This window comes from Lepidochelys olivacea (genome assembly GCF_965140295.1).
Source record: "Lepidochelys olivacea isolate rLepOli2 genome assembly, chromosome: 1".
Taxonomy (NCBI): Eukaryota; Metazoa; Chordata; order Testudines; family Cheloniidae; genus Lepidochelys; species Lepidochelys olivacea.
In genome coordinates, this window is record NC_140411.1 from 1816510 (window position 1) to 1828931 (window position 12422).

A 12422-nucleotide genomic window follows, 5' to 3' on the forward strand; every position below is an offset into this window, starting at 1 on the left:
TCTGTCCGATTTTGGACCCCTCATGACAGAAGGAATGTGGACAAATTTGAGAGAGTCCATCAGAGGGAAATAAAAATGATTAGGGGGTTGGGGCACATGATTTACGAGGAAAGCTGAGGGAACTGGGCTTATTTAGTCTACAGAAGAGAAGAGTGAGGGGGGATTTGACAGCAGCCTTCAACTACCTGAAGATGGAGCTAGGCTGTTCTCAGAGATGGCAGATGAAAGAACAGGAAGCAATGGTCTCAAGTAGCCGTGCAAGAGGTCTCGGTTCGATAGTCAGAAATGCTATTTCACTAGGAGGGTGGTGAAGCACTGGAATGGGTTATCTAGGGAGGTGGTGGAATCTCCATCCTTAGAGGCTTTTAAGGCCTGGCTTGATAAAGCCCTCTCTGGGACGATTTAGTTGGTCTTGATTCTGCTTTGAGCAGGGGTGGGGACTAGATGACCTCCTGAGGTGTCTTCCAACACTAATATTCTATGATTCTATGGAGTATTGGTATTACCTACTATGGCCATTCTGACATTCTTATCTAGACACCAGATCTATCTCCCTCCCAACCTCGTCCTCCGCTACACACACACTTTAACTCACTAGACCCCACTTACCTCCCAGAACTGAGGTAGAACCCAAGAAGCCTGTCAGGGTCTCTCTCTCTCCACAGAGATAGTGACAGAATGAGAATACAAATTAAAATTACAAACCTCAACAGTGTCCCTTAAATGAGTGGACACAAAATGCCAGAAAATGTTTGTATTAGAGCTGACTGGGTTTAATATATTTTTTTTAATTTTCTTTCTTTTATATACAAATTAGATACAGTGCTCCTGTCTGCTAATTGCTAAGTTATCTGCCAAAACATCTAAAGCTTTCAAGAGCTTAGGTAGCCCCTGGAATCATGGTTAAAGTTGACTCCCCCACCAAAATCTGAAATGGCTCCCTTACAGATCCTGCGGGGGGGAGGGAGGTGGAGATGATCCAGTGAGTGACAGCGGGAGGGCAAGAGAAGACCAATCACCAGTGGTGGGGCCTTAGGTTGAAGAAGCAGAGGAAGGGGTGAGACTTGACAGAAGTGATAGAGCTTTGGAATCCAGTGACCAGCAATTAGAAATGTGACAACCTATGAGTTAATGAGTTGTACACAGACCGATTCCCCAGTTTGTCAGGCTGACACAGCACAGTAGGGTCGGGGAAGGATTTAATGTCTATGTGAGGGTCCAGTAGGTGATTCAGGAAAGAGGGCTCAGCACCATGTCCCCAGACAGCTCTGCATGGAGGCTGGTTTTAGAGCCAGACCACCAGGAGAAAACTTTAGCTTCTTTATGAGGAAAGAGCCAGAGCAGCCTCTTCCTGATCTGTTTGGTCTTCAAACCATAGATAAGGGGGTTTAGCATGGGGGGCACCAGGAGGTACATGTTGGCACTGAGAACGTGGAAATGCAGGGGCACATTCTGGGCAAACCGGTGTGTGAGGATGAAGAAAAGAGCTGGGATGTGAAAGGCTAAGGTGGCAAACAGGTGGGAGCTGCAGGTCCAGAACGTCTTCGCCCAGGCGTCCTTTGTGGGGAGGCTGAAGATAGCTCTGAGAATCTGTGTGTAGGACAGGGCAATCAAAAACACATCCACACCAGTGATGAGGAAAATCAGAGAGAAGCCATAGTAATTATTGACACGGATGTCAGCACAGGCCAACTTCACCATGGATATGTGCTCACAGTAGGTATGGGGGATGATGTTGGTTCTGTGATACGGGCACCGCCTCGCCAGGAAGGGATTGGGCAGTACGAGCATGCTGCTGCGCAGTACCACGGCCAGGCCTAGCTTGGCCACCGCCGCGTTTGTCAGGATGTTGGAATGTCTCAGGGGATGGCAGATGGCCACGTAGCGATCCAAAGCCATAGCCACTAAGATCCCAGACTCCATCGCTGAGAAGCAGTGAATGAAGTACAGCTGGGCGAGGCAGGCACTGAAATCGATCTCCCTGGAATTGAACCAGAAGATGCTCAGCATTTTGGGCACGGTGGATGTAGACAGGGCCAGGTCGGTGACGGCCAGCATACAGAGGAAATAGTACATGGGCCCATGGAGGCTCGGCTCTATCTTCACAATCAATAGGATGGTGAAGTTCCCCAAGATGGCTAAGGCATAGATCGCACAGAAGGGGATGGAGATCCAGACATGGGCCGCCTCCAGGCCAGGAATGCCCAGCAGGATGAAGGTGGAGGGGTTGGTGAAGTCAGTTGTGTTGGAATCAGACATGGAGTAGAGGAGAAGATGTCCAACTCTAAGGCAGAACGGTGTCTCCTGCATGCACCATACGTTCCCCTGACTTCCTCTATGTGCCCAGGGTATAGGGTGATGGTTGCAGTACAAATGCCTGGTTGGAGAGACAATGTTAATATGAGAGACTATATGCACTAGTGGAGGATGTTCTCATGGGTGAAGCAGATTGGTCACTCATCATACACTGAAAAATGACATTTCCATAATTCAGATAAATGAATTGTGAACCCCTGACCCTACACATGCCAATTCCATATTCAGTGGTGCTCCATATATCAATAATTCCTATTTGTCTTGGTGTGGGAAACCTTAATAGACACCAGCAGGAAGCATGAGGGTGGATACTGGTTATACCTCATTGTTCCTTAATGCAACGAAACCCAGACTAGAGAGTTCATGCTGTAGGGAGTTCTCCATTCACCTGGTAGCTCAAAAACTGAAGTGGAAAAAATCAAAGCTTTGCCAAGACATGTGCTCATGGCAAACATCCCAATAGAACATACCTCAGGGAGAAGACCTGTCATCTCAATGGAAACACCTGCTCTTTCGAAGCAGTGGCCAAAACAAAGAGAATGCCTTCGGAATTGGATGGAAAATAACCTACTCTGGATATGTGCTCAGTTTTGGTTGCCCAGTCTCTATAAAGGGTATAGCAGAGAGAAAGGGGGTTTCTGAGGGCTTGTCTGCATTATCCACTGGATCGACGGGCAGCGATCAATCCAGCAGGGGTCGGTTTATTGCATCTAGACACGATAAATCGACTGCTGAGTGCTCTCCCGTCGACTCCGATACTCGACCAGGGCAAGAGGTGCAGGTGCAGTCGACGGGAGAGCGTCAGCCATCGACTTAGCACAGTAAAGACACCGTAGTAAGTTAAACTAAGTACGTCAACTTCAGCTACGTTATTCACATAGATGAAGTTGCGTAAGTTAAATCAATCCCCCCCGCAGTGTAGACCAGGCCTGAGACAGGCTAGGAGAATGGGGGAGGTTGCCATATGCAGAGAGACTGAAAAGACTGTCACTCTTTAGAGAAAAGAGAAAGAAGGGGGTATATGAAAGAGGAGAGGAAAATAAACAGTGAAACTGATTGTGTTGAAATGGACAAACAGAGAACAGCTCCCAACCCGTAATATGTACAGATAGTGCTTCAAAAGGCTCCTTCCTCAAAGCTGAGGCAAATTATCAGGAAAACTGTTTGGGAGGAAAATTTCAGACAGAAAAATGGGAATGAAACTCGGGAGTTCCTTAAGAAGACTTTCTTACATATCTAAAAAGCAATGATAAATCAAGAATGTGGACAACTTTCACTAAAAATCCGATCCAGTGGCAAAGTGAAGGCATCAACTGCAGGGAGGAGGCAAGTAATGTACAACAAATGGGGGGGGGGGAAAGGAATACATATAGAAAGCAATACAAATTGCACTTTTTGAAAATGATAAGGGATGTTAAAGACATCAGAGAAAAATCCATATTTGGCCCGGCTACGGACGACAAAAAAAGAAAATATCCCATCCAGGGCTTTGTCAAACCAGGCCTTAAATACCTCTAAGGAAGGAGATTCCACCACCTCATTAGGGAACCCATTCCAGTGTTTCACCACCCTCCTAGTGAAATAGAGTTTCCTAATATCCAACCTAAACCTCCCCCACTGCAACTTGAGACCATTACTCCTTGTTATGTCATCTGCTACCACTGAGAACAGCCCAGCTCCATCACCTTTGGAATCCTGCTTCATGTACTTGAAGGCTGCTATCAAATCCCCCTTCACTCTCCTCTTCTGCAAACTAAATAACCCCAGTTCCCTCAGCCTCTCCTCGTAACACATGTTCTCCAGACCCCTAATTATCTAGATTGCCCTCAACTGGACTCTCTCCAGTTTGTCCACTTCCCTTCTGTGGTGGGTGGTGAAGCACTGGAATGTGTTCCCTAGGGAGGTGATGGAAACTCCATCCTTAGAGGTTCTTAAGGCCAGGCTTGACAAATCCCTGGCTGGGATGATACAGTTGGTGTTCGTCCCACTTTGTGCAGGGGGTTGGACTAGATGACCTCTTGAGGTCTCTTCCAACCCTAATATTCTATGATTCTAATTAATGGGTGTGCAGAGCAGAAAGGGCCACAGACTTATTCTCAGTCCCATCCTGCCCATTCTCAATTCCATCACGATCATGTTGCACTCCGTCTGGCGAGCAGCAAGAGATGGGTACCTGTGAATCCTGAGATGGAAGTGTCTTCTCTGGGAATTCCCTTCAGCTAGCCGTGTCCCACACCTCTCTCACCCCAGCATATGCAGCAGCATCCCATGCCGAGAGCCAACACAAGGGTATGCACCGTTTATAATATAGCTCTGTGCAATCCCAGGGGGGTTCACTCAGCCTCTCGCAAATAGTCTGAATGTAAACAGGCTGGGGAGCAGCTTGTCTGCACTCTTTATACAGCTTCGGGAGTAAACACTAATTAAATGAACTTCCCAAGGGAAGATAAGAACTTCTGAGCTCTCCACTGAGCCCGAGAGGAATTGGCTGCTCTGTGCACTTGTGTATTTTTAAAAATTATGGATGATTAGTAAAAAAGTTAGGGATAATACCTAGGTCTCCATAGGATTTCAAACACTGAAAATACCCAGGACAGATGGGCAGATAGGAGACAGATAGATCAGGAGAAAGATGACTGAGGGGAGACACAAACACTTTCTGCAGACACACTGCACTTTCTGCAATCACTACGGTATCAGAGACGAGTAATTCTCATCAGTAACTATGTTGCACTCCGTCTGGCGTATAATTTTCACTATGTGGTCGTACCATGGATATTAATGGAGACAATATGATATTTTCAGTCTTTTTATCTATTCCTTTCAGAATGATTCCCACCATTCTGTTTGCTTTTTTGACGGCTGCTGCACACTGAATGGATGTTTTCAGAGAACTATCCACAATGACTCCCAGATCTCTTTCTTGAGTGGTAACAGAGCATTTAGACCCCATCATTGTATATGTATATTTGGGATTATGTTCTCTATGTGTGTTACTTTGCAGAGAAGGTCACACGGCCCCTCTTAGTTTCCTGCAGGAGTGTTTGTCATTGAGTAATGCAGCGGCAGTGTGCCCAAGGCCCTCTTTAGGTTTTCACCACACAACTCTCAACTATTGCAAACACTGTCATGTTACCCACAGGTGTTCTTGCAGAGTTCTGTTGTACCTTTTAACCCTTTGTAAATCAGCCGAGTCATCTCAAAATTCAGCAAGTGTGCCCTTTCTGGGTCTCTAGAAAACCTCTCTTTGTATGTGTGCAGCATTCTTAACCATTGTGCTTTTCCAACTGGTGATAACAACACGGTTATTCATCAACGCCATGAGGAGTTGCGCCTCAGTTTCTCTTCCACACAGCAGCCTAGGTATATTATGGCTTCCCTGCTATGACAAGATTTGAGCTTGGTTCCAGGTGTTCGCTGAGAAACAGTATCCCCAACAGGGCTTCTTGTTTATGACTCCTATCATGTCCAGAAGCTTTTCAAAGACTCATGCATGTTACACCTTTTCATAGAATTTACCATCACTAACAAATTCTTTGTTATAAGGTTCACCATTAGCAACAAACTTTGCATCATGAGATTGAACAATAAAACCAAATACTTTGTCACAGATTGTTGTTTCCAAGTATTTTTATTATACCACGCCTTCTGCTTAGACAGTTTGGTTTCTTCAATAGATATTGTATCTTTCAACTCCTCTCTAAACCTAAATATGTGTTTAGTTACTGGTTTCCTTTCCCCTCAGTGTCCTCTTCAATAGGAATCTCAGTCTATGGTCAAGTCTGGGGTCTTGGTGAGGTAAGCTTGTAAGGGGACATTGCATGTTGGCCTTCCCTGTGATTCCCACTCCAAGCACTGGGACCTTTCCCACCCCTTTCCTAGCAAGTCGTGATCTGTACTCTCTGGAATAAGAGGTGTGTCTTCTCCCAGCACCTATTTCATAGCTTCTTTCTATATCTTCCCACCCAGGAAATTTCCTCCTCCCCTCTGTCAGGTTGGTCATTATCATTTTCACAGACAACCATTTATTCTGTAGGATCTATATCCTGTCTTAAAGAAAGAGAGTTAGTTCACAAGAACGTCAAAAACAAAGTCCTGAAAAGTCGAGACCTGGATTGAGGTCCTCTCCGTTACCCCTCTCTCTATCCACAAGAGGTCATAGAATCATAGAATATCAGGGTTGGAAGGGACCTCAGGAGGTCATCTAGTCCCACCCCCTGCTCAAAGCAGGACCGATCCCCAATTAAATCATCCCAGCCACGGCTTTGTCAAGCCTGACCTTAAAAAATTTAAGGAAGGTGATTCCACCACCTCCCTAGGTAACGCATTCCAGTGTTTCACCACCCTCCTAGTGAAAAAGTTTTGCCTAATATCCAACCTAAATCTCCCCCACTGCAACTTGAGACCATTACTCCTTGTCCTGTCCTCTTCTACCACTGTGAATAGTCTAGAACCATCCTCTTTGGAACCACCTTTCAGGTAGTTGAAAGCAGCTATCAAATCCCACCTCATTCTTCTCTTCTGTAGACTAAACAATCCCAGTTCCCTCAGCCTCTCCTCATAAGTCATGTGTTCCAGTCCCCAAATAATTTTTGTTGCCCTCCGCTGGATTCTTTCCAATTTTCCACATCCTTCTTGTAATATGGGTCCCAAAACTGGACACAGTACTCCAGATGAGGACTCAGCAATGTCAAATAGAGGGGAATGATCACGTCCCTTGATCTGCTGGCAATGCCCCTACTTATACGTCCCAAAATGCCATTGGCCTTCTTAGCAACAAGGGCACACTGTTGACTCATATCCAGCTTCTCGTCCACTGTAACCCTTAGGTCCTTTTCTGCAGAACTCCTGCCTAGCCATTCTGTCCCTAGTCTGTAGTGGTACATTGGATTCTTCCGTCCTAAGTGCAGAACTCTGCACTTGTCCTTGTTGAACCTGATCAGATTTCTTTTGGCCCAATCCTCCAATTTGTCTAGGTCCCTCTGTATCCTATCCCTACCCTCCAGTGTATCTACCACTCCTCCCAGTTTAGTGTCATCTGCAAACTTGCTGAGGGTGCAATCCACACCATCCTCCAGGTCATTTATGAAGATATTGAACAAAACCGGCCCCAGGACCAACCCCTGGGGCACTCCACTTGATACTGGCTGCCAACTAGACATGGAGCCATTGATCACTACCCGTTGAGCCCGACAATCTAGCCATCTTTCTACCCACCTTATAGTCCATTCATTCAGTCCATACTTCTTTAACTTGCTGGCAAGAATACTGTGGGAGATTGTGTCAAAAGCTTTACTAAAGTCAAGGAATAACATGTTCACTGCTTTCCCTTCATCCACAGAACCAGTAATCTCATCATAGAAGGCAATTAGATTAGTCAGGCATGACTTGCCCTTGGTGAATCCATGCTGACTGTTCCTGATCACTTTCCTCTCCTCTAAGTGCTTCAGAATTGATTCCTTGAGGACCTGCTCCATGATTTTTCAGGGGACTGAGGTGAGGCTGACTGGCCTGTAGTTCCCCAGATCCTCCTTCTTCCCCTTTTTAAAGATGGGCGCTAGATTAGCCTTTTTCCAGTCATCCGGGACTTCCCCGGCTCGCCATGAGTTTTCAAAGATAATGGAGAATGGTGCCGCAAACACATCCGCCAACTCCTTTAGCACTCTTGGATGCAGCGCATCTGGCCCCATGGACTTGTGCTCGTCCAGCTTTTCTAAATAGTCCTGAACCACTTCTTTCTCCACAGAGGGCTGGTCACCTCCTCCCCATGCCTTGCTGCCTAGTGCAGTAGTCTGGGAGCTGACCTTGTTCCTGAAGACAGAGGCAAAAAAAGTATTGAGTACATTAGCTTTTTCCACATCCTCTGTCTTTTTCCACATCTAGATTGCCTCCCTCATTCAGTAAGGGGCCCACACTTTCCTTGACTTTCTTCTTGTTGCCAACATACCTGAAGAAACCCTTCTTGTTACTCTTAACATCTCTTGCTAGTTGCAACTCCAGATGTGATTTGGCCTTCCTGATTTCACTCCTGCATGCCCGAGCAATATTTTTATACTCATCCCTGGTCATTTGTCCAATCTTCCACTTCTTGTAAGCTTCTTTTTTGTGTTTAAGATCAGCAAGGATTTCACTGTTAAGCCAAACTGGTCACCTGCCATATTTACTATTCTTTCCACACATCGGGATGGTTTGTCCCTGTAACCTCAATAAGGATTCTTTAAAATACAGCCAGCTCTCCTGGACTCCTTTCCCCCTCATGTTATTCTCCCAGGGGATCTTGCCCATCAGTTCCCTGAGGGAGTCAAAGTCTGCTTTTCTGAAGTCCAGGGTCCGTATTCTGCTGCTTTCCTTTCCTCCTTGTGTCAGGATCCTGAACTCGACCATCTCATGGTCACTGCCTCCCAGGTTCCCATCCACTTTTGCTTCCCCTACTAATTCTTCCCGCTTTGTGAGCAGCAGGTCAAGAAGAGCTCTGCCCCAGTTGGTTTCTCCATCACTTGCACCAGGAAATTATCCCCTACAGTTTCCAAAAACTTCCTGGATTGTCTGTGTACCGCTGTATTGCTCTCCCAGCAGATATCAGGGTGATTGAAGTCTCCCATGAGAACCAGGGCGTGCGATCTAGTAGCTTCTGCAAGTTGCCGGAAAAAAGCCTCGTCCACCTCATCCCCCTCGTCTGGGGGTTCCTGCCCTTAGGATGGAAGAATCCCATGCACTGCTACAGTCTGGGGACCAACTGGCTAAGCAGAATTTCTGCAGAAAAGGACCAGGGGATTACAGTGGACAACAAGCTGGATAGGAGTTAGCAGTGTGCCCTCGTTTCCAAGAATGCCAGTGGCATATTGGGCTGCATTAGTAGAACCATTGCCAGCAGATCTAGGGACGTGATTATTCCCCTCTATTCAGCACTGGTGAGGCCACATCTGGAGTATTCTGTCCGATTTTGGACCCCTCATGACAGAAGGAATGTGGACAAATTTGAGAGAGTCCATCAGAGGGAAATAAAAATGATTAGGGGGTTGGGGCACATGATTTACGAGGAAAGCTGAGGGAACTGGGCTTATTTAGTCTACAGAAGAGAAGAGTGAGGGGGGATTTGACAGCAGCCTTCAACTACCTGAAGATGGAGCTAGGCTGTTCTCAGAGATGGCAGATGAAAGAACAGGAAGCAATGGTCTCAAGTAGCCGTGCAAGAGGTCTCGGTTCGATAGTCAGAAATGCTATTTCACTAGGAGGGTGGTGAAGCACTGGAATGGGTTATCTAGGGAGGTGGTGGAATCTCCATCCTTAGAGGCTTTTAAGGCCTGGCTTGATAAAGCCCTCTCTGGGACGATTTAGTTGGTCTTGATTCTGCTTTGAGCAGGGGTGGGGACTAGATGACCTCCTGAGGTGTCTTCCAACACTAATATTCTATGATTCTATGGAGTATTGGTATTACCTACTATGGCCATTCTGACATTCTTATCTAGACACCAGATCTATCTCCCTCCCAACCTCGTCCTCCGCTACACACACACTTTAACTCACTAGACCCCACTTACCTCCCAGAACTGAGGTAGAACCCAAGAAGCCTGTCAGGGTCTCTCTCTCTCCACAGAGATAGTGACAGAATGAGAATACAAATTAAAATTACAAACCTCAACAGTGTCCCTTAAATGAGTGGACACAAAATGCCAGAAAATGTTTGTATTAGAGCTGACTGGGTTTAATATATTTTTTTTAATTTTCTTTCTTTTATATACAAATTAGATACAGTGCTCCTGTCTGCTAATTGCTAAGTTATCTGCCAAAACATCTAAAGCTTTCAAGAGCTTAGGTAGCCCCTGGAATCATGGTTAAAGTTGACTCCCCCACCAAAATCTGAAATGGCTCCCTTACAGATCCTGCGGGGGGGAGGGAGGTGGAGATGATCCAGTGAGTGACAGCGGGAGGGCAAGAGAAGACCAATCACCAGTGGTGGGGCCTTAGGTTGAAGAAGCAGAGGAAGGGGTGAGACTTGACAGAAGTGATAGAGCTTTGGAATCCAGTGACCAGCAATTAGAAATGTGACAACCTATGAGTTAATGAGTTGTACACAGACCGATTCCCCAGTTTGTCAGGCTGACACAGCACAGTAGGGTCGGGGAAGGATTTAATGTCTATGTGAGGGTCCAGTAGGTGATTCAGGAAAGAGGGCTCAGCACCATGTCCCCAGACAGCTCTGCATGGAGGCTGGTTTTAGAGCCAGACCACCAGGAGAAAACTTTAGCTTCTTTATGAGGAAAGAGCCAGAGCAGCCTCTTCCTGATCTGTTTGGTCTTCAAACCATAGATAAGGGGGTTTAGCATGGGGGGCACCAGGAGGTACATGTTGGCACTGAGAACGTGGAAATGCAGGGGCACATTCTGGGCAAACCGGTGTGTGAGGATGAAGAAAAGAGCTGGGATGTGAAAGGCTAAGGTGGCAAACAGGTGGGAGCTGCAGGTCCAGAACGTCTTCGCCCAGGCGTCCTTTGTGGGGAGGCTGAAGATAGCTCTGAGAATCTGTGTGTAGGACAGGGCAATCAAAAACACATCCACACCAGTGATGAGGAAAATCAGAGAGAAGCCATAGTAATTATTGACACGGATGTCAGCACAGGCCAACTTCACCATGGATATGTGCTCACAGTAGGTATGGGGGATGATGTTGGTTCTGTGATACGGGCACCGCCTCGCCAGGAAGGGATTGGGCAGTACGAGCATGCTGCTGCGCAGTACCACGGCCAGGCCTAGCTTGGCCACCGCCGCGTTTGTCAGGATGGTGGAATGTCTCAGGGGATGGCAGATGGCCACGTAGCGATCCAAAGCCATGGCCACGAGGATCCCAGACTCCATCGCTGAGAAGCAGTGAATGAAGTACAGCTGGGCGAGGCAGGCACTGAAATCGATCTCCCTGGAATTGAACCAGAAGATGCTCAGCATTTTGGGCACGGTGGATGTAGACAGGCCCAGGTCGGTGACAGCCAGCATGCAGAGGAAATAGTACATGGGCCCATGGAGGCTCGGCTCTATCTTCACGATCAATAGGATGGTGAAGTTCCCCAAGATGGCTAAGGCATAGATCGCACAGACGGGGATGGAGATCCAGACATGGGCCGCCTCCAGGCCAGGAATGCCCAGCAGGATGAAGGTGGAGGGGTTGGTGAAGTCAGTTGTGTTGGAATCAGACATGGAGTAGAGGAGAAGGTGTCCAATTCTAAGGCAGAACGGTGTCTCCTGCATGCACCATAGGTTCCCCTGACTTCCTGAATGTGCCCAGGGCCTAGGGTGATGGCCTCAGTACAAATGCCTGGATGGAGAGACAATGTTAATATGAGACGCTACATGCACTAGTGGAAGCCGTTCTCATGGGCTTCCGCCAAGTACAATTGGGTGCTCTTCACAAACTGAAAAATGACATTTCCATAATTCAGATAAATGAATTGTGAACCCCTGACCCTACTCATGCCAATTCCATATTCGGTGGTGCTCCATACGTCAATAATTCCTATTTGTCTTGGTGTGGGAAACCTTAATAGACACCAGCAGGAAGCATGAGGGTGTTTATTGCTCATTGTTCCTTGATGCAATGAAACCCAGACTGGAGAGTTCATGCTGTAGGTAGTTCCCCATTCAACCAGTAGCTCAAAATATGAGATTTGAAAAAAAAATCAAATTTTTTCCAAGACATGTGCTAGGGAAAACATCCCCACTAGAACATACCTTGGGGAAAAGACCGCGGAGCTCAACGGAAACAGCTGCTCTTTTGAAGCAGTGACCAAAACAATGACAATGCCTAAGGAATGGGATGGAAAATAACCTGCTCTGGATATGTGCTCTGTATTGGTTGACCAGTCTCTATAAAGGATATAGCAGAGAGAAAGGGGGTTTCTGAGGGCTTTTCTATATTACCCACTGGATCGACGGGCAGCGATCGATCCAGCGGGGGGTCGATTGATCTCATTTAGGTGCGATAAATTGACCACCAAGTCCTCTCTCATCAACTCCGGTACTCGACCAGGGTGAGAGGTGCAGGCGCAGTCGATGGGAGAGCGTCTGCCATCGACTTACTGCCGTGAAGACACTACAGTCAGTAGAACTAAGTAT

General features: G+C 46.9%; 2 protein-coding genes across 2 annotated transcripts; both read right to left on the minus strand.

The window, feature by feature from the left end:
- Positions 1-1230: 1230 nt before the first annotated feature.
- On the minus strand, positions 1231-2310 carry LOC311514437 (olfactory receptor 52E4-like; the record flags this gene model as incomplete). Its single annotated transcript, XM_084616992.1, has 1 exon — positions 1231-2310. One exon carries the CDS (start codon positions 2308-2310, stop codon positions 1231-1233), a length of 1080 nt encoding a protein of 359 aa, XP_084473118.1.
- An 8168-nt stretch (positions 2311-10478) lies between these two features.
- Positions 10479-11558, minus strand: LOC311514438 (olfactory receptor 52E4-like; the record flags this gene model as incomplete). Its single annotated transcript, XM_084616993.1, has 1 exon — positions 10479-11558. The coding sequence occupies one exon, from the start codon at positions 11556-11558 to the stop codon at positions 10479-10481; it is 1080 nt and encodes a 359-aa protein (XP_084473119.1).
- Between the last annotated feature and the right edge of the window lie 864 nt (positions 11559-12422).